Source organism: Rhinatrema bivittatum, chromosome 5 (assembly GCF_901001135.1).
Source record: "Rhinatrema bivittatum chromosome 5, aRhiBiv1.1, whole genome shotgun sequence".
Classification (NCBI taxonomy): domain Eukaryota; kingdom Metazoa; phylum Chordata; class Amphibia; order Gymnophiona; family Rhinatrematidae; genus Rhinatrema; species Rhinatrema bivittatum.
In genome coordinates this window covers 269295734-269315452 of record NC_042619.1, presented here as the reverse complement: position 1 = coordinate 269315452, position 19719 = coordinate 269295734, and the positions used below count along the sequence as shown (strand labels likewise).

At 43.8% G+C, this 19719-nt stretch overlaps 1 protein-coding gene across 2 annotated transcripts in view; it reads left to right on the top strand.

Moving 5' to 3' along the window:
• Positions 1 to 19719, top strand: part of GMCL1 (germ cell-less 1, spermatogenesis associated) — a 138217-nt gene that overhangs the window by 25735 nt on the left and 92763 nt on the right. Inside the window, exons 3-5 of one of the 2 annotated variants that reach the window (XM_029604009.1) lie at positions 9330 to 9453; positions 18235 to 18331; positions 18820 to 18917. In XM_029604009.1, the coding sequence (XP_029459869.1) occupies positions 9330 to 9453; positions 18235 to 18331; positions 18820 to 18917 (319 nt within the window). Of the gene's footprint in view, positions 1 to 9328; positions 9454 to 18214; positions 18332 to 18819; positions 18918 to 19719 lie in introns of those variants that run through there. The other variant, XM_029604010.1, reaches the window with a different exon arrangement.

Below are 19719 nucleotides of genomic sequence, written 5' to 3'. Positions count from 1 at the left end.
AGGCAGGAGTCAGCAAGTTTTTCTTCTTTGTTGGCAAATTTAGCTTGGGGATCGCGTCCCCTCAGCATGGCCAGGCCGTTCCCGGGTTGGCAAAGCCCGGGAACGGTGGCCATCTTGGATTTTTCGGCAGCTCCATTTTCGGAGTTGCCTGGGGCTGGGGGGCCGAATTTTTTGGAGCCCCCGCAATTTCAGCCCCGCGGCCCCCCTGAATGGGATCCCTGACCCCCCCCCCCCCCCGGGAAATTCAGGGCCCGTTTTTTTTTTCCTGCGGTCCCCCCCCTTGCCCCTCCCCCCCAAAAAAGTGTCCATGCCACACGTTGTTAACTGGTTGCCCGGCCGCGATAGCCCCGGGTTCGCTTCGCTGGGTGGGGTTGGTTCTGGGGGTGGCCCTCCCTTCCCCAGTGATCTCAGTTCTTTAGGATCCTGATCCCACTTCTTTCTGTGAGCACCCTCCCGTCCCTGGAGGGTGACATTCCCAGGGTCCTCCGCATATTTTTCAAAGGAGGAATTGGGGCTGGAGGGGCCCTCCACGGATACTATTACTGCCTCCTTAAAAAAAAAAAGAAAAAAAAAAAGAAAAAAAAAAAAGATAAATATATGGACCCGATCCTGGCGGGACTCAGGGCTCCAGCAAGTGATTCCATCCCCTCTCCCGCTCAAGCTACTGCTCTTGTGGGCATGGGAGGCACCTGTAGCGGGACTCCGGGTGGGGAGTGCTCTCGTCAAGCTCCACACCCTCCCGGAGGTATGTTTTAGATACGTTGAAAGTTCCCGCTGGGTATTCCTCAGTCTCTGCGTGGACAGGACTGTAAGCTCGAGGCATATATACCACACATTTTTTAAGTCCTAGCTCTGGGGGTCCATGCGGCTGTCTGCAACAGTCTCATGCAGTGGGCTGGTCTCAGGTGGGTTCAACAATTACTCGGCACCCAGGACCTCCCGTCTGCAGAGGCGGAGCAGGCTGAACGTCTGGAAGCCTGCTCCGCAAGTAAGTTTAGTGAACCCGTTGCTCGGTCCCTTGTCGGGGCGACTGCCTTCTCCCTTTTTTTCTTCGAGGAATGGGTCAAGATCGCGGCGGTCCGGTGGGTCTCCGACATTGTTCGAACCCTCGCCAGACTACAGAGTCTGGGTGCAGTGGCTTCAGTTCCAGTAAGGGAGCGCGGCGCAGGCCGGTATTTTACTTACTTAGTGGTTCCCGTGAAGGACGGACATTCTCGGCCGATCTTAGCTCTCAAGGGGGTCCTCCGGGGCCTTCAGATCCCATACTTCCGTATGGACACCTTGTGAGCGGTCATCGCGGCGGTTCGCCCCGGAGAGTTTCCTTGCCTTCGCTCATTTTGACAGCGGCATGCTCCCATTTTCCGATTCACTTCAATTGCCTGATGTATCTTCGCTCCCACATCCTCACCAGGTTTTTCCACTTTCGGCCGCTGCCCTTCGGTCTCGTGACTGCGTCACACGCCTTTCCAGAGGTCCTGGTGGTGGTACTTGTGCGGGCCCAGTCGGTGGCTCTTGCCAATCGAGCGGTGGATCGGGTATTAGCTCTCCTCGCATCTCTCGGGTGGATATTGAGTTCTCCCATGAGCAACCCTCAGCCCTCCCAGGACTTAGAGTTCTTGGGAGCCCACTTCGATACTCGCGTGTGGCGTGGCTACTTGTCGGTCTTCGGGTCCATGGTCTTCCACCATCGACCTCTTCCCCTGGGCATTTGCTCATTTGCGACCGTCACAGAAAGCTTTGCTATCCCATTGGCAGCGTGTCGGAACAGCTTCACATAGTTCTCCCGCTTTGGACTCTACCGTCGCCGACTCGCAGTGGTGGCTTCGCTTCCTCATTCTCTCCAGGGAATACCTCTCCAAGCTCCACAGTGGACGATAGTCACCACAGACGCCAGTCTCTCGGGCTGGGATGCGGTCTGCCTATCCCAGTCACCCAGGGGATCTGGTTGCCAATCCATTTTCTCTGGCACATCATTCGGTTGGAGGATCTGGCGGTGTGCTTGGCTCTGCAGGAGTGATCAGCGACAAAGCTGTAAGGTGCTGTCCCACAACTCCACCACCATGTCTTACATCAATCATCAGGGGGGGCACCCGCAGCCATCTGGTGACCCTAGGAGCCAGCCGTCTCTTCACCTGGGCAGATCGTCCCCTGGTTTGCCTCCCGGCTTCCCGCATCGCGGACAAGGAGAATGTTCCGGTCGATTTTTTCAGTTGCCAATTGCTTGATCCGGGGGAGTGGGTTCTCTCGGATGCAGCCATGGATCTGATTGTCGACAGGTGGGGCCCCACCCTCTTGGTCCTCATGGCGACCTTGCACAATTCCACGGCAAGCTGGTTTCTCAGCCGCTTGAGGGAGCACGGCTCGGAGGGCGTGGATACTCTGGCTCTCTCTTGGCCTTCGGACGTCCTTCTGTACGTGTTCCCCCCTGTGGCCCTTAGTGAGCAAAGTTCTCAGGAGGGAAGGGTCCCACCGGGGATCTGTGGTTCTGGTAGCACTCCAGTGGCCACACAGGCCATGGTTCGCAGATCTCATCAGCCTGGCGATGGACGGACCTCTTCGGTTAGATCATCTCCCTTGCCTACTTCGACAGGGGTCCGTATTTTCCGACCAGACCGATCGCTTCTGTCTAGCGGCCTGGCTTCTGAACGACGAAGCCTGAGGCATAAGGGCCATCAGGAGGAGGCCATCTCCACCTTGTTGCGGGCCCGGAAACAGTCGACTTATCTGGCTTACGTATGTATCTGGAAGATTTTGAGTCTGTTTGTGTGGAGTCAGGTGTCTCACCGTGTTCCGCCCTGATCTTGTTGGTGCTTTCTTTTCTTCAGGAGGGTCTTCCAGGGGTTTTTTTCTTCCAGTTCTCTGCGCATCCAGTTCTCCGCCCTCTGTTCTCTCCTGAGACGGGTAGAAGGTCATCCTTTAGCGGGCCACTCGGACGTGATTCGGTTCCTGAAGGGAGTCAAACACCTACATTCGCCTTCTCGCAACAATTGCCCATTGTGGAGTCTTACCCTGGTCCTCCGGGCCCTCTGTGCCGCCCCGTTTCGAACCTCTCCGTCGGGCTACGTTACAGGATCTTGCACTCAAGACCTTTTGTTTCTTGTCTTACCGCTACCTCCTCGCTCAGCGGTCCCAAGCCTTGACCTGCCGGGACCCTTTCTTGTGCTTCTTTGAGTCAGGGGTTTCCTTCAAGTCTGTTCCTTCTTTCTTGCTGAAGGTTGCCTCTGCCTTCCATGTCGACCAGTTGGTAGAGCTCCCAGCGTTCTCCCCAGGGGAGATTGTGGGTACGGCTGGGGGCGATCTTCGTACACTGGATGTCAAATGGGTTCTACTCCAGTATCTTCAGGTTACCAATGACTTTCGGGTCTCGGACCATCTTCTTGCTCTCTGAGTGTTCCCAATTGGGGTGCATTGGCTCTAAGATCCTTTTTTGCACGGTGGTTGAAGGTGCGTTTTCTTCGACCTATCTTTGCCCAGGTCGGGCGGTCCCAGAGGCCCTAGAGGCGCCCTAGCTACGCTCTCAAGCTACTTTCTGAGCAGAGAGTCAATCTGTCTCCCCGCAGGTGGTTTGTGGGGCCCCCACCTGGTCGTCCCTGCGTTCTTCTGTTTGCCACCATCTGGATGTGCAAGCGCCGGTTTTTTGATTTTTTGGACGGCGAGTGCTTCGAGCGGAACTGTCTCGGTCCCACCCGAGATAGGGAAGCTTGGGTACATCCCACAGTCTGGACTGATCCGGGTATGTACAGGGAAAGGAAAATTAGTTCTTACCTGTTAATTTTCGTTCCTGTAGTACCATGGATCAGTCCAGACGCCCTTCCCTGTTTGTTTTTCTTTCTGTCCCCTCGAAGCTTGTTCTTGCAGATTCGCAGATTTTGATACTTCATCCTTTGCAAGTATACTGAACAATTACACCGGAAGCCTTGGTTGTTCTAGTACCAAATATATGCAAGAGCGGTTAGCCATACCATGTTTCTTACATTGTTCTACAATTACTCTTTTGAGTTTTATGGTTACTTGCTTGAATCCTATTCTGGTTTTGTTGTTTTCTGCTTTGACAATGGTTATACTGAAGGGTTACAGGATAGGCTCTTCCTCATATAGGATATCCTTTCAGTTTTGTTCTGTCTCCATCTGCTGGAAAGGAGGCTCAACCCACAGTCTGGACTGATCCGTGGTACTACAGGAACGAAAATTAACAGGTAAGAACTAATATTCCTTTAATGAACTTCTCCTCCAAGAACTTATCCAATCCTTTTTTAAACCCAGCTATACTAACTGCACTAACCACATCATGAGTATGCATGTAAAACTGCCCCCCCCCCCCCAACCAATCCCACCCCCAAAATCTCACCCCAAGGTGCTAGTGGCCCCACTTACAGTGGTATAAATAGTTGACTATTATGTGTGCCTCCCTAAAGGCTCTCTCTCTACCCATTTCAGCAGTAAAGCATAGCTATCGCAGGCATATTGCCACAAAAAAGGTATAGTTACTTCCAACGTTAAAACCCGTGATAGTGTGTGTTATGCTATCACATGCAAAACTAAGCGCCCCTCGTTTTAATTTACTCCGCCCTAACTCTTTCCAGTTGGGAACAATTTTTGCATATGCATCTCGCGATGCATTATTTATCGCAGGTATTGTGGCGTTATCATGGGCGTTAGGGCCCCAAAGCCCTCAATAACATCTTAACACGATTTGATGAATGACCCCCAAGGTGAGATATTTTACTAGCCTATGTGCTAGTTAAATATCTCACCTTGGTCATACAAACAAGATCGACTTTTATCAAATACAAAAAGACCACAAATTACAAATATAGAGACAGAAACTGGAATGGAAATACAAAAAAGCCACTCTGCATGCAGTACAAAACTGGAGAAATGGAAACAGAAATATAGCAGAGTACCAGGATCTGCAATAATGCACACAAACTAATCCGAATAAAGTTACACCTGCATTATGGCATGCACTAAAATGGAATAACCCTACCTATAAAAAGGCAATACTACAAATATTAAACCAGGTCCTAAACATCAAAGCACCTCCAATTAGGAAAACCGAAAAAGCCAAGCTGCTGTAGGTCCCCACACAGAAATAATTGTAAAACTGTATGAATAAATGTTTCAAAACAGCTGATGAACAGAATAGCATCTAACAATTAAAAACTCTTAAAAATTATCCAATGGAAAAGGTTTGTTGATGACCAGGGATCATTAAAACCTTTCAAGTATCTGATGGTCTGTATCGTATCACCCCTGCTCCTCCTCTCCTCCAGGGTATACATATTCAGGTTCTTCAACCTCTCCTCATAAGTCATTCGATGGAGGCCACCCACCATTTTGGTCCCCCTTCTCTGGACTGCCTCCATCCTGTTTGTCTCCTTTGAGATACGGTCTCCAGAACTGAACACAGTACTCCAGGTGAGGCCTCACCAAGGACCTGTACAAGGGGATAATCACTTCCCTTTTCTTCCTAGATATTCCTCTCTCTATGCAGCCCAGCATTCTTCTGGCTTTGGCTATCGCCGTGTCACACTGCTTCGCAGACTTCTTGATGTTAAAAGCTAGAGCCTTATCCCTAGGGGCATTATTCTGCCTCAAGTTTCCATGGAGGAGAAGTCCATTACCTGCTATTAATCAAGTTGACTTAGAAAATATCCACTGCTATTTCTAGTAACAGTAACATGGGAGATTTAGTTTTTGGGTACTTGCCAGGTTCTTATGGCCTGGATTGGCCACTGTTGGAAACAGGATGCTGGGCTTGATGGACCCTTGGTCTGACCCAGTATGGCATGCTCTTATGTTCTTAAGTGTTGTATTACATTTTGTAAGAACAAATTTGTTTTTTATGATCCTTCCCATCTTGAGATTTTTCTTGTAGATAAAGAATCTACATCTTTACTGTCTGTGAGGTCTTGATGGTATTATAAATGGTCTCTCATATATATATATATATATATATATATATATATATATATATATATATATATATATATATATATATATACTTTTTCTTTTCAGATATATTTTTTTACCTTATGAAGAGCTCCCCAGATTATTAAGGGGACTATAATTACGGAACAATTGATGTTATTAGTAATGTATGTCTTATTTTCTTGATTTTTTTTCCTTGTTTTGCCTGTGATATTATTAATATAATGATTAATAATACAATAAAGTACAAATGAAGAAAGAAACTTCTAGTTGTTGTCCTTTCCCAGTTAGCAAAACTGCCCTCTGAAATTTTAGAAACTGCTTCTCTTACGTTCTTGACTTGGAAAGTATTTTTCAAGGTAATATTAACTTTGGCTAGAAGTGTAAGTGAACTTCAAGCTCTTGTTCATTATCCAGCGCACATACAGTTTTTCTAAAACAGGATGGTGCTCCGCATTCATGCAAAGTTTCTCCTGAAGGTGGTCTCGGGCTTCCATGTCAATCAGTTCATTGTATTGCCTACCTTCTTTATGCGACTGCATGCATATGAAGGTGGGAAGACCCTTCACACCTTACATTGCAAAAGAACTCTGGCCTACTACAAGAAAAGAACTCAGCCACATTGTCAGACTTCGCAGCTCTTTGTTTTCATACTTCCCAAACAGATTGGGAGTAGTGGTCACCAAACATATATCATCCAACTGGATAGTGGATTGCATTCAGCACTGCTACACTTCATTTGGTTTGCAAATCATAGACACTGTCAAAACTCATCAAGTGAGTCCTATGGCAGCGTCATCAAGTACCCCTTGAAGTCATCTGCAAAGCTGCAACATTGTTGTCTGTTCACACTTTTATGTCCCATTACTGTCTGGACAGTCTCAAGAGCTGGCAGTAAATTCAGGCAATTAGTTTTACGCAGCCTATTCTTGCAGTAGTCTACTCGCTGTCAGGCCGATATAATAAAAATCGCGGGAGAGCGGGCAAGCGCACAGGCCACTCTCCTGTGCGCGCGATTCAGTAAATTAATTTATTTAAATTAGGGCCTGCGGTAAAAAGAGGCGCTAGGGACACTAGCGCATCACTAGCGCCTCTTTTTTGACAGGAGCGGCGGCTGTCAGCGGGTTTGACAGCCGACGCTCAATTTTGCCAGCGTCTGTTCTCAAACCCGCTGACAGCCATGGGTTCGGAAACCGGACACCGGCAAAATTGAGCATCTGGTTTTCAACCCGTGAGTCACGGGCTGATTTCAAAATTTTTTTTTTTTAACTTTAGGGACCTCCGACTTAATATCGCCATGAGGGTGCACAGAAAAGCTGTTTTTACTGCTTTTCTGTGCACTTTCGCGGTGCCGAGAGAAATTAACGCCTACCTTTGGGTAGGCGCTAATTTCTGAAAGTAAAATGTGCGGCTTGGCTGCACATTTTACTTACTGTATCACGTGGGAATACCTAATAGGGCCATCAACATGCATTTGCATGTTGCGGGCGCTATTAGTTTCGGGGGGGTTGGACGCACGTTTTCGGCACGCTATTACCCCTTACTGAATAAGGGGTAAAGCTAGCGCGTCCAAATGTGGGTTAACAGTGCGCTCCACCGGAGCGCACTGTACTGTATTGGCCCAAGAGGTAGAGTCCAGGTTGTTTATTTAGTAAATGCTCCACTTGCAACCCTCAGCTTGGGACTCCTCACATGTAATAGCTAGTTCAGCCTGCCTATCAATGGTTACCGTAAACTGTGTTATCCATAACTGGGAGAGATGACTCCATTCAGTTCCGCCAGGTGACATCATCCACATGTAATGGCTAATTTATCCGCTGTTTACAGAAAATACTATTTACTGAAAGTATACTTGCTTTTTGGGGTTTGTGTTTCTATAAATTAATAATGAACCATGCATTTGAAGAGAAAAGGCTATAATCTTGAATTCATTTTAAAGGACTCTCCAGAGCATAGATGCACTTTTTTCCTCCAGTCTTATGCTTATTAATGTAAATTGGAACAAAATATTTTTCAGCTTTTTAGATGGGCATGTAAATCCTATTTTGCTGAATAATGAATTGCATTCAACAAAGAATGTCTGTTAGCCTAGCTTTTCAAAATCTTATCTTCTGGGGGAATTGTTGATATTCTCTGGGGCTATTTGCATGCCCATGAAACTGCAGATCTGTGCAAAAAATAGTGGAGAAAAAAATCTTGCAGTCCATGCACGGGACTAGGAGCTGAGCTACAAACCCCATAATCTTCCTCCTTAAAAAAAAAAACAAAAAACCCCAGTGGTGGGGGGGCACCCTTCCAAAGTTAAACTGAGGGGCTAAATGCAAAACCCCTCCTTCCCATCCAGCCCAATTAAAAATAAAATAATGACCAGGGTACCTAAAGTTCCTTCCCGACACCCCAACCCCATCCAGCGTTTACCTCCTCCTGTAGGACAGCTCTCTCTTGGCTGTACATGAATTAATATGAATGTATTCACTTTGCTGGCTCGCTACTGATTGGTCCTTCCACATTCAGGTAAAGCTGAGAGCCCTACTGGGCTGCCCTGTAGGAGGAGATAAGATCTTCTCCTCTGGCTGGTGTGGAGAGTATTGGGAGGGAATTTTGATGCCCTGGCCAATACTTTTGGGTTTTTTTTTTTTTACATGGCGAGTTGGGAGGGAGGGAGTTTGTGCTCAGCCCCCTTTCTAGCCCAAAGCTTTAACTTGGGTGAGCTGTTTGATAGGAGGAGGTTTGTGCTCTGCCTCTCTCTGGTGGAAGTTTGACTTAGGGGATGCTCTTTGCCAGAGAAGGAGGTTCAATGCTCAGCCTGCTGTACTGCAGGAAGTTTAACCTGTTCTGACCCAGGAGTAAAATTTCCTATGATAAAACAACCTGTGCTAAGGGGTCTGTCCTCTAGTGTGTCTCCTTGCATTGCAGGGAAATAACTAATAAACAATTTGCAGAAAGACATGCTAAACCTGCTGAGGCTTTTTATTCCGGTTTTATTGTACGTTATTTCGGTGCCAAAACCCTCAGGTGTGTATTGGGGTTGTTGGCATTGAAAAACCTGTGCTAAAACAGGAGTAAAAAGCTGTGCTAGCATCAGCGTGGCTTATTATATCAGCCACTCAGTGAGGGATATGTGATAACGTTTTAATGTGTAGATCTCTCTGTACTGCTGGGAAGGCATTATATCATTGTAACTCGTTTTACAGCAGGCTTGCATGTGTGAGAGAGCTCAAACCTTTTACTTCTTGTCCTTTTGTTATGCTTGAAGTCTTTATGGTAAAGGTACTAGGCCTTTTATATGCATTTGTATGTATACCTGGGCCAAGTCTCTCAGAATTTTGTTTTCACTAATCAGTTTCAGCAGGAACATCAACAAAATGATATAACACAATTCAAAATTTGTTTTCCAGGAAGAAACTAAAAAGTACATCCAAGTATATTTATCAGACCCTTTTTCTGAATGGGGAGAATAGTGATATCAAAATATGTGCTCTGGGACAGGAATGGAGCTTGCACAAGATTTATTTATGTCAGGTAAGCCTTACTTTTTTTTTTTTTTTTTAATGTGTACCAGCTAACATTTTTTAAATTTCTTATATCCTATTTTGCCAAAGGAGTGATTCCTTACTCTTCTAGTAAAACCGAGCCAGCATAGACATTGTTTAAATTATCTTCATGTGGATCCTTTTTATTCAGTTTTCAAACCTTTACATATTAATAGAAACAAACAACCATTCACAGAACGTACTGGGAACACTGGTGAGTTCTTTCCAGTTCCCCTTATCATAGGATCTTTTACCTCCCCCCCCCCCCCCCGGCGGGGCATCCAGTTCCATATTTTCACCATATCTGTAAGAAGACCTTTCTCTTTCTGTATAAATCCATTTTCTCTTTGTACTTCTCAAACTCACACATGACATGTAGTTGAGTCCCCAAGTGAGTGAACGGTAGTGGGTCTTCTTGCATCCAACATTGTAACATAAACCTTTTTTTCTGTCAAAGAGGCTTTGCATATCCAAACTTTCCAATATTTTTGACCCATGGCAATGCCTGCCAAATTGTCAAAAAGGATTACCTTAGTTTGGAAGGGGTTGCGTTACCTTTATTTAAGCTAGTTCTCCAGGATAAAGATGACTGAACAGGAAGTTCACTTTAAGGTGAATTTTCAAAGCCTGGCGTGTACCAAAACCAGGAGATGTGCGCATAAGTAGGGCTTGCACGCTCCCACCGAATTTTAAAAGACAAAATGCTGCGCGCACATCACATTTGGGCATTTCAGGGTATGGCCAAGAGATGTGTGCGTAAATACATGCCCAGCTCCGCTGCTGTGTAATTTTCCTTCTGCTGTGGAGGAGGTGTAACTTTTTAAAAATAACAGAAATTAGCCATTTATGCTGGGTTTGAAAGTTTTGGGGTAACTGGGGGTAGTTCAAGCTATCAAACCAGGGGTTGGAAGACCTAGCTCTTAACTGGACGAACTGGTGAAACTGGCAATAGTGTGGATTCATGCCCATGACAAAATTCTCTGACTTATGTGGTAGAATTGGGATTTGCATACCTGGGCGTGCGCCCACTTAAAAACGAGCGTACCTGTGCACCAGCCAGGCTATTTTATAACGTGCCTTTTAAATTTCTTAACTTAAACCTCCACCAAAGCAGAAATAAACTTATACCACACTGGACCTGGGAGCGCTTCCAGGCGAGTAGGTACTGGTGCACAAATCTCTTGGCCCTCCCACACCACACCCCTTTTTCTCTGATATGAGATGTGTATGAATCAGCAGTTGCACACACGTCCGTCCCGTCCCCCCCCCCCCCCCCCCCCGACTTCATAAAATCAGGTGGACACAGACGTTTTCTGATTTTGGTGCGTGCATCTCTTAAAATCCACCTCAAAGTGAGTACCTTGCATCAGGAGATAAAGTGACTTGCCCAAGTACTGTCAGTGGAGGAAGAGAGATTTGAACAATAGTATTCCTGATTCTCAGCAAATTGCTGTAACCACTAGGCCACTCCTTCTGTTATGTGCAAGCCAAAAAAATTTTGGGAGCCAGGGTAAAAAGGTTTTTTTGATCTATATTTTGGATTTTGTTGCTTTTTTTTTTTGTTCTTGTTTTGTCTATTTTAGATTGCTTTTTTTCACTTTCCTTTTTGTTATTGGATTCTTATATATTTTGCTGGAGTATTTTTGGTTCTAGATTTTTTTTTTTTTTTTTAGTTCATTCTCCCTTTTTAGCCTCTCTTTGTGCTGGAAGCAGCAGCAGCTGCTTGCCTGGACCAGCAGCAAATACCAGGTGTCAGTTTTTAGGTACATGGTGACTTGGCACCCAGGAATTTTCAAGCTCTGCTTATAAAACTAACTTTTTCTAAGGGTAAGTTTAATTCCTAGGGGAATATATAATGTTGCACACTCATGACAGTGTATCTCAGCATAGCCAGTTTTTATATTGAAGTATAGCTTTACAAATGTAAAGAAAAAAAAAAGCAAAAAGAGAAGTATCTCTTCCATCCCTTCATCTGTTATGAAGCCCTGCTATCAGTTAAAGGGCTTTTTCCTATGCAGTCTTTTGATGTCTGATTTATTTTTTTATTTTTTGTATACCGATATTCGTGGTAGGTTCACACCGGTTTACATCAAATATAAAATCAAAGACAGATAAAATGAACGTTAAAAAACAGTAGTAAAAAGACAATATTAATTACTAAATAAATAACAATACTAATCTAAAAATAGTATAAAATAATGCATCCTAAAATATAATAAGATATTATAAAAAACAAAAAAGATAATAGCCTAGCAATGTGCTCATCCATGCTGATCTCTTCACGTAAATGCTTGCAGAAAAAGCCATGTTTTCAGTTTGGTTTGTTCTTTTTTGTCAAGTCTGTGGGTTCACTTCTAGCCTTAATTCAAGTGGCAGTACATTCCATAGCCCAGGTCCTGCTAGTGATAAAGCTCTCTCTCTTACTGAGTTGAGGTGTGCCAATTTAGGGGACAGGATTGTTAGGAGTCCCTTGCCGGCAGAATGCAAATTTCGCTGTGGGACATGAAAATGTAGAGCAGCATTAAACCATTCCATTTTTTCATTAAAAATTGTTTTATGGATTAAAACTAGAGCCTTAAATTTAATTGTAAAAATAATCGGTAACCAGTGCAATTCCTTTAATATTGGGGTCATGTGCTCATATTTTCTGGTGATTGGTTAAAAGACGCGCAGCGGCGTTCTGAAGTAGTTGAAGTGGACGGGTGGTGGTAGCTGGAAGGCCTAGTAACAGCGCGTTACAATAGTCAATGTTTGAAAAAATAAGTGCTTGTAAAGCCAATCTAAAATCTTCGGCGTGAAGAAGAGGCTTCAATTTCTTTAAAGTATGAAGTTTAAAAAAAAACATCCTTTAGTAAAGTATTGATAAAACTTTTCAGATTTAGTTCGCTATCTAAAAGTACCCCTAAGTCCCTTACTATATTAACAATGGTATGTTTGGGTTTTAAAGTTTCAATTTCTCTAAAACCCAAACATACCATTGTTAATATTTTATTAAAACACTGTCTATTTATGTACTTGCCTAACTTTCATTATTATTACAATTGGAGTTTTGCCAAGAAAAGTGCATTGGAAGTAGAAAATGTTTAGTCAAAATTAGTTATTTCCCATTAAAACTGGGACAGTTGGACTGGCTCAGTGATACTGGGAGGGGTAGAGGAAGTAAAAATAAGGAAAACCCCGGATTGCTGTGAACAGAGGTGTTTATGGTTCTGTAGTCCTAGTTGAGACAAGTAATCATTTGAGCTTAAAGCCCAAAGGAGCAGGAGGAAGCTGCCAGGCAAAGTAAAATTGAGGGTGTCCCACTGAATATAGTGTGATAAGCCTAGTAGCTCCAGATGTGGCCACCAGATGGTGCAAATCTCAAGCAAACCATTGGAAGCTAGATTCCCCAATCGAACTGGGTTGTTTCTTTCCAGCGCAGATTATGTATTTCTGACAGTTTTGTTAGTGTGCAAATGATTGCTCATGTAATGCAGCATTGATGCTCTGTAGTGATCCAGCAAGGCTTCATAGCGTGATTTATCAAACTTGTCTTGTTACTGTTGACAAAATGCCTTGTTGAAGCCAAGTGAATTGGTGTTCTTGCTTTCATGCCTTGCAGAGCTCTTATCCCTAAACCTCAGCTAGCTATGTATGTCTTTTCTACTGAAGACGAGTGGGGGGAAAAAAAGGTGATCTGATTTTTCAGTTCTGAAAATGAGTTCATGTTGGAGATGGTCTATGTCAGGGATGAGCAAACTGGGGGGCCCAATCAAGGAAGAAAAGAATGGCTAAGATGCCAAGTCTCTGTGCTGTGGAGGAGCTGCAAGTTTAGGAGGGAAGGGAGCTGGCAGAACGTAGTGACGACATTGTAAGCACACACAGCATAGCTATGCGTTTCTTTCGGTGAGTCGAGGAGAGGCCCTGCTTCTGCAGTGCTGGGCCTGGGTGGGGAGCTGCTTCCTCTGAGGCAGAACTGGACATGGGAAGAGCCATTGCAGTGTTCCACAATCCAGGAAGATCTGCCCCTCTCAGGCCTCAGCCCGGAAGGAGTTCCTACTGTTGCCAGGTCCCTACCCACGGAGAGAAATCACAGCTGTTGCCTGACTGAGTGAAAAGAAGTGATGAGGTAGGGGAGGAGAAAGGGCAAAAAGGCCAGAGAGAATGAGGAGATGGGGAAAGAAGAATAAAAGCAAAATGTGGGTTTAAAAAAAAGTTAAGCAAATCAAAACAGAAAATTAGATGAGCAAATTAAGAAAAATACAAAACTAAAGAGTAAAACAGGAAAAATAATGAAAACAGTAAAAAAGCAAAAAAAAAGTTGGGCAGTGTGAAATGGAGTTTTTCTCAGCTCCTTAAAAATTTTTGGCTGGCATCTAATTTTCTGAAAAATTTTCCAGCTTTTACCATTGTGATGTGTGTCCTACATGTATGCATCTCTAGGTCTGTGGCTATGTTTGGGTGTGGAGTGTGTCTCTCTGTGTTTGATGTGCTGTGGTCAGTGTGTGGAAGCCAGTGTGATGTGGTCTGTCTGAATTTCTCTGGGGCTGATTGCTGTCCTAGAAGAACACCTGTTACAAGAAAGCAACTCTGCTAAATGGTCCTGTTTAAAAGTTTGCAAACCCTTAGGGGCGGATTTTAAAACCCCTGTGCGCCGGCGCGCCTATTTTGCATAGGCCGCCGGCGCGCGCAGAGCCCCGGGACTCGCGTAAGTCCCCGGGCTTCCTGTCGGGGGCGTGTCGGGGGGCGGGATGACGCGGCGTTTAGGGGGCGTGGTGCGGTGTTTCGAGGCGGCAACGTGGGCGTGGTTTCGGCCCGGGGGCGTTCTGGGGGCGTGGCCGCGGCCTCCGGAACAGCCCCCGGGACCGGACCACGGAGCGGGGCAGCCGGCCGACGCGTGCAAAGTTACGCCTGCTTTCAGCAGGCGTAACTTTGCTGACAAAGGTAAGGGGGGGGTTTAGATAGGGCCAGGGGGGTGGGTTAGGGAGGGGAAGGTGGGGGGAGGGCGAAGGAAAGTTCTCTCCGAGGCCGCTCCGAAATCGGAGCGGCCTCGGAGGGAACAGGCAGCGCGCGCTGGGCTCGGCGCGCACAGGTTGCACAAATGTGCACCCCCTTGCGCGCGCCGACCCCCGGATTTTATAAGATACGCGCGGCTACGCGCGTATCTTATAAAATCCAGCGTACTTTTGTTTGCGCCTGCTGAGCGAACAAAAGTACGCGCTCGCGCAAGTATTTAAAATCTGCCCCTTAATATCATGTATTGCCTCTTTTGAATCAATGACAGCTTGCAGTCTTTTGTGATAGTTGTGAATGAGGCCTTTTATTTTCTCATGTTGGCAAAATTTCCCATTCCTCTTGGCAAAAAGCCTCCAGATCCTGTCAATTCTTTGGTTGTCTAGCATGAACTGCATGTTTGAGTTCTCTCCAAAGTGGTTGAGTTCCCCCCTCAGGAGACCTTGATGGCCACTTCAGAACCTTCACTTTCTTCTGCTGCGCCACTGAAGGATCAACTTGGCCTTATGTTTTGGATCATTGTCATGTTGGAAAGTCCAAGTGTGCCCCATGTGCAGATTCCTGGCTGATGATTGCAAATTCTCCTCCAATATTTTCTGCATTCATCCTGGCATCAATTTTGACTAAATTCCTTGTGCCACTTTAGCTCACACCCCCACAAAACAGCAGAGATTAACCTCCATGCTTGTTGACTCCTCTCCAAACATAGTATTTATGATTGTGACCATAAAGTTCAATTTTAGTCCATTCACTCCAAAGTATTGTATTCTAGACGTTTTGAGACTCCTCTAGGTGCTGTTGGGTGTACTATAAGCAGGCTGTTTGTGGCATTGGTGCAGCAATGTTTGGTTTTTTTTCTGGCAACTTTAGCATGCAGCCCATTTTTGTTCAAGTATCTCTTTATTGTGTATGCTGAAACACCTACACCACTTTGTTTCAGAGAAGCCTATATTTCTTTGCATCTGGACACATTTTCCTGGCAGTTGTATCTGAAATCTTTCTTGGTCTACTTGACTGTGGCTTGGTATTAACAGAACTCTTAATTTTCCACTTCCTGATCAGAGTTTGAACAGTACTGAATGGCATTTTCAAATCTTTGGATATCTTTTTATATCCTTTTCTTGATTTATAATATTGAACTACTTTTGCTCACAGATCCTTTGACAGTTCTTTTTCTTTCCCCATTTTTCAGTAACCACCAAAGTCAGTGCAGCCCTAAATGAAATGCACAAGGGTTTCTCGAGAGCTAAGATACTCATTGATTATTTTCACACAAGGTACAGGTGTGGATACCTACCCTTCATTGCCATCTCAACCTGTGTATTAATTTGAGTGTATATTATCAACACAAACATTCAAAAGTATGCAAACTTCTGAACAGGATTATTTTATTATTTCCTTTATTGCTATGGTTTGTTTAATGATTGTGCTATTCTGTGATGCATAATAGTTTAATTTGAAACACACAAAAAATAACATGTGTTTTGTCTGATCACTCATGTTTTCTTAAAATGCTACACATCTTACAATGTGTAGCATTACAGTGATATGTAAACATATGTATATTTTATTTATTTATTTATTTATAGATTCTTTTATACCGCGGTACGTATAGACATACATCACCTCGGTTTACAGTGAAACAATAAATTAGCAACAGGCTTTACATGTAACAGTTTAAAAAACAGTAAAACATTTAACAGCAACAGGCTTTACAGAAACAAGGGTTTTAAAGATAATATGCATACATCATTAAATATCAAACAATAAAATATAAATAACCATGTATTCGCAGGAGCAAATTAACTGTCAGCAGCGAGACCAATGTCACATTGAATACAATAGCCTAAATTGAGTAACAGTGGGGGGGTATGGAATAGCAGAATGTAAATACAAAATGCGAGGAAAAGAACTTGGAGCCAGTGAGGAATAATAAGGGATAGCTGAATTTTTAGGTTAGATGAGATTCATAGAGTGAATGCTTGTTCAAACAACCATGTTTTAAGGTTTTGTTTGAAGGTTTTGTGACAGGATTCAAGACGCAGGTCCAACGGCATGTTGTTCCAGATTTTGATACCCGCTATGGAGAATGATCGGTCTATGGTGGAAACGTGTTTGATGTGTTTTAGTGGATGGACAGCTAATTTCGCTTGGTGAATATTTCTAATTGGTCTGTTGGAGGTGCGAAAAATGAGCTGATCAGAGAACCATTGCATCTCTTGGTTGTGAATTGATTTGTGGATGAGTGAGAGAACTTTAAAAGTAATTCTGAAGGATACGGGAAGCCAATGTAGGAACATGAGTGCTGGAGTAATATGTTCATGCCCTCGAGTATTAGTAATTAAACGAGCAGCGGCATTCTGCAACATCTGAAGAGGTTGAATTGTGCTTTTAGGGAGACCCAGTAGTAGTGCATTACAATAGTCAATCTTTGGTAGAATTGTGGCTTGTAACACAGTCCGGAAGTCCTGAGGATGTAATAACGGTTTAATTCTTTTCAATGTATGTAACTTGAAGAAGCCACTCTTGTTTGTGGTTGAGATGAAATTGTTCAAAGTAAGGTGATTATCAATAATGACCCCAAGGCTGCGGACCTGCTTTAGCTTGGTATGGTCTGTTGTTGAGGAAGGATCATGTTGCGTGTTGGTTGAGGTGTTCTTGTGTGGTGTTATAATGAGTAGTTCAGTCTATATATATGTGGAGTAATCCATCTTGGGGGAGCCCTGACCAATTATATGAATGGAAGGAGGGCCATGGCTCAACGAATGTGCCCACTCCTGGTCTGTATCCTGTATGTAAAAGTCTCACTATTGGTATACTCTTGGGGGTAGGGGGAAGCAATTTAATAAACTAGAAACTACTGGTCCTTAATTTTTTCAAATTGCTTTTCCTCATCAAATTATTTTTCAGGGTACTATATTAAACATAACATAGGTTATATTGTTTCTTCCAAATCTAAGGAAATTTAAAGTCCATTTTATGTCTGTGTGTTTTGGGGGTGAGAGGGGAGGACAAGTGAGGTGTGAGTGTGAGAGCATTAGAACCTGAAAACCTGAATTTGTCCACAGAAAAGTATAACACAGGCTGCAGTAGTTGAGACATTGTCATGCTTCCTTTTTAATGTACCTCAGCTCTGATCTAGAAAGAGTGTCTCTTGGAAATCCATCCATCGTGTCTGTTCTATTTATCTCTTGCTTACCATTCAATGTAACCATTTAATAAAACCTTGTTTTAAATATTTGTTTATTCTATGCTGTAAGTAATGTTTTTATTGTATTATTTCATTGTGGATATCCCATTGTAATCTGCGCTGAACGTATTCTTTGGAAGTAGTAGAATATAAGTATTTTTAAATAAATAAATGTCTTCTCTATTTCTACTTCTGTCCATTTTTGCTTTTGAAAGAAAAAGCAACGGCGAGTCTCCCTTTTGGGGGAAAACCAATTCACTTATTTTTAAAAACAGTGTTAAGGTTGCTAATGACCATTTCCCCCTCTCTCCATCAAACCCCCTCTCCCTTTCCTGGACCAGTGGCTTGTTTACTGGAGCCTGAGATAGCCATGTGACATTCCAGGAAGGTTCCCTGCAAGAATCCCTGCACATTCTAACAAAAAAAAAAAGCAGCGCAGATGGACGAGAGAGCCTTGCTTTGATGCCAGATGATCTTTATGATGTAATTGCATCCATTAGTTGCTGAAATTCCTAATTTATTTTATGTTGGAGACTGAACTATAACAAACTTCCTTACTCTGCGGCAGTCTGTTTTGTTCTTTTCTAGTCTGGCTACTTTTCCAGTATGTTTAGTGGCTCTTGGAAGGAATCCAGCATGAACATTATTGAACTGGAGATCCCAGACCACAATATTGATCCAGAAGGTAAGCAGAGAAACAGAAGATGAGAACCATTTTTATTTAAATATATAAAGACCACTGCAGTTTTAGTTGGCTCAGATTGAACAATTTGTGGATCTTTTACCATCCTTCGTGCCAAAAGATGCTGATTTCCCAGTGGCCTTCTCTTTTCTCGAATGATACATTGTACGAGAGTCTGGGAAGGTAGCACAAAAGCAAGAGGGTGGGGGAGTGAAAAGATAAATGGGTTGGCATGTTTATGTACTGAGGGTAATAATAGCAAAAGTACCCACATTTGCAGTGGTGCTTGGAGCTAGGGAGTTGTATAAACTATCAACAGACAACAGTGAATATTTTAACAAATTCCATGAAGTTTTTTTTTTTTTTTTTTTATTGTTGAGTTGTGTGTTTTGTGAATGGCTACATGGAAAACATTTGTCACAGATTGTATATATATTGTAGCATCTGCTTAATGTGCCCACGGTTACTCAGTCTGTAGCTTCTCTCTCCAGCTCTGCAGGTAGCATTTGGTTCCCTTTATCGTGACGATGTTTTGATCAAGCCTAGCAGAGTTATTTCCATTCTAGCAGCAGCCTGCATGCTGCAGTTGGTGAGTATAAGAACTGCCTGGCTTGAAAGAACGATATGCAATCATTCATTTTTTATTTTGTATATGTTCCAATACTAGGATTCACTAAAATAAAGATGAACTGGCATTCAGTCAGTTGGAAAGGGTACATTTTAAAAGTGTATGATTTTTAAGTTTTAATAATTTATCTGCAGGAAAAATGCCCTTATTTATACTGCAAGTTAAGCTGTTAATGAAAATTCTGTACCAAAAATAAATTTGCATCCAAACCATATTTTTCATAAATTTGCTGGCTTTTGCATTGAAGATGATTTTTCATCTGCAAAATTCTGAAACTATTTTGACCTCAAGAGTGTTCTTTTTGGGGAGAGGGGAGAGTGAACTGGCAGTTTTCCTCTTGCTTCTAGTCCTTTTAAACCAGCCTTCAGTAAGGCTACAGTGTTATGAGCCTTAATTTGCAACTACCCATGGTTTTTGTCCTCCCAGCCCTCTGTCTAGCATAGCCATTTCAGTGACCGTCTTTTGCCCAAGGGGTTAAAGGGCACAGCTCCCACTGGAATCTTGTACAGTGTGCACCTTCATGCTGGCCTGTAGGTTTCCCTCTTATACAATGGCTGAGAGTTCCTCCTGACCCAAGGGCTGTGAATGCTGCTCTCACGGCATCTTCTGACTACTTTGCATGAAGTAGTTCCCATACTAGACCGAAACCGTATTAAATTGGGTGTATCCTGACTGCTTGACAGTGCTACAGGAAGCCCATTTTGGGTCATCTTTTGAGTTTTCAGAGTTTTTTGTGGACCCACTGTACTTGGACTCCAGGGGA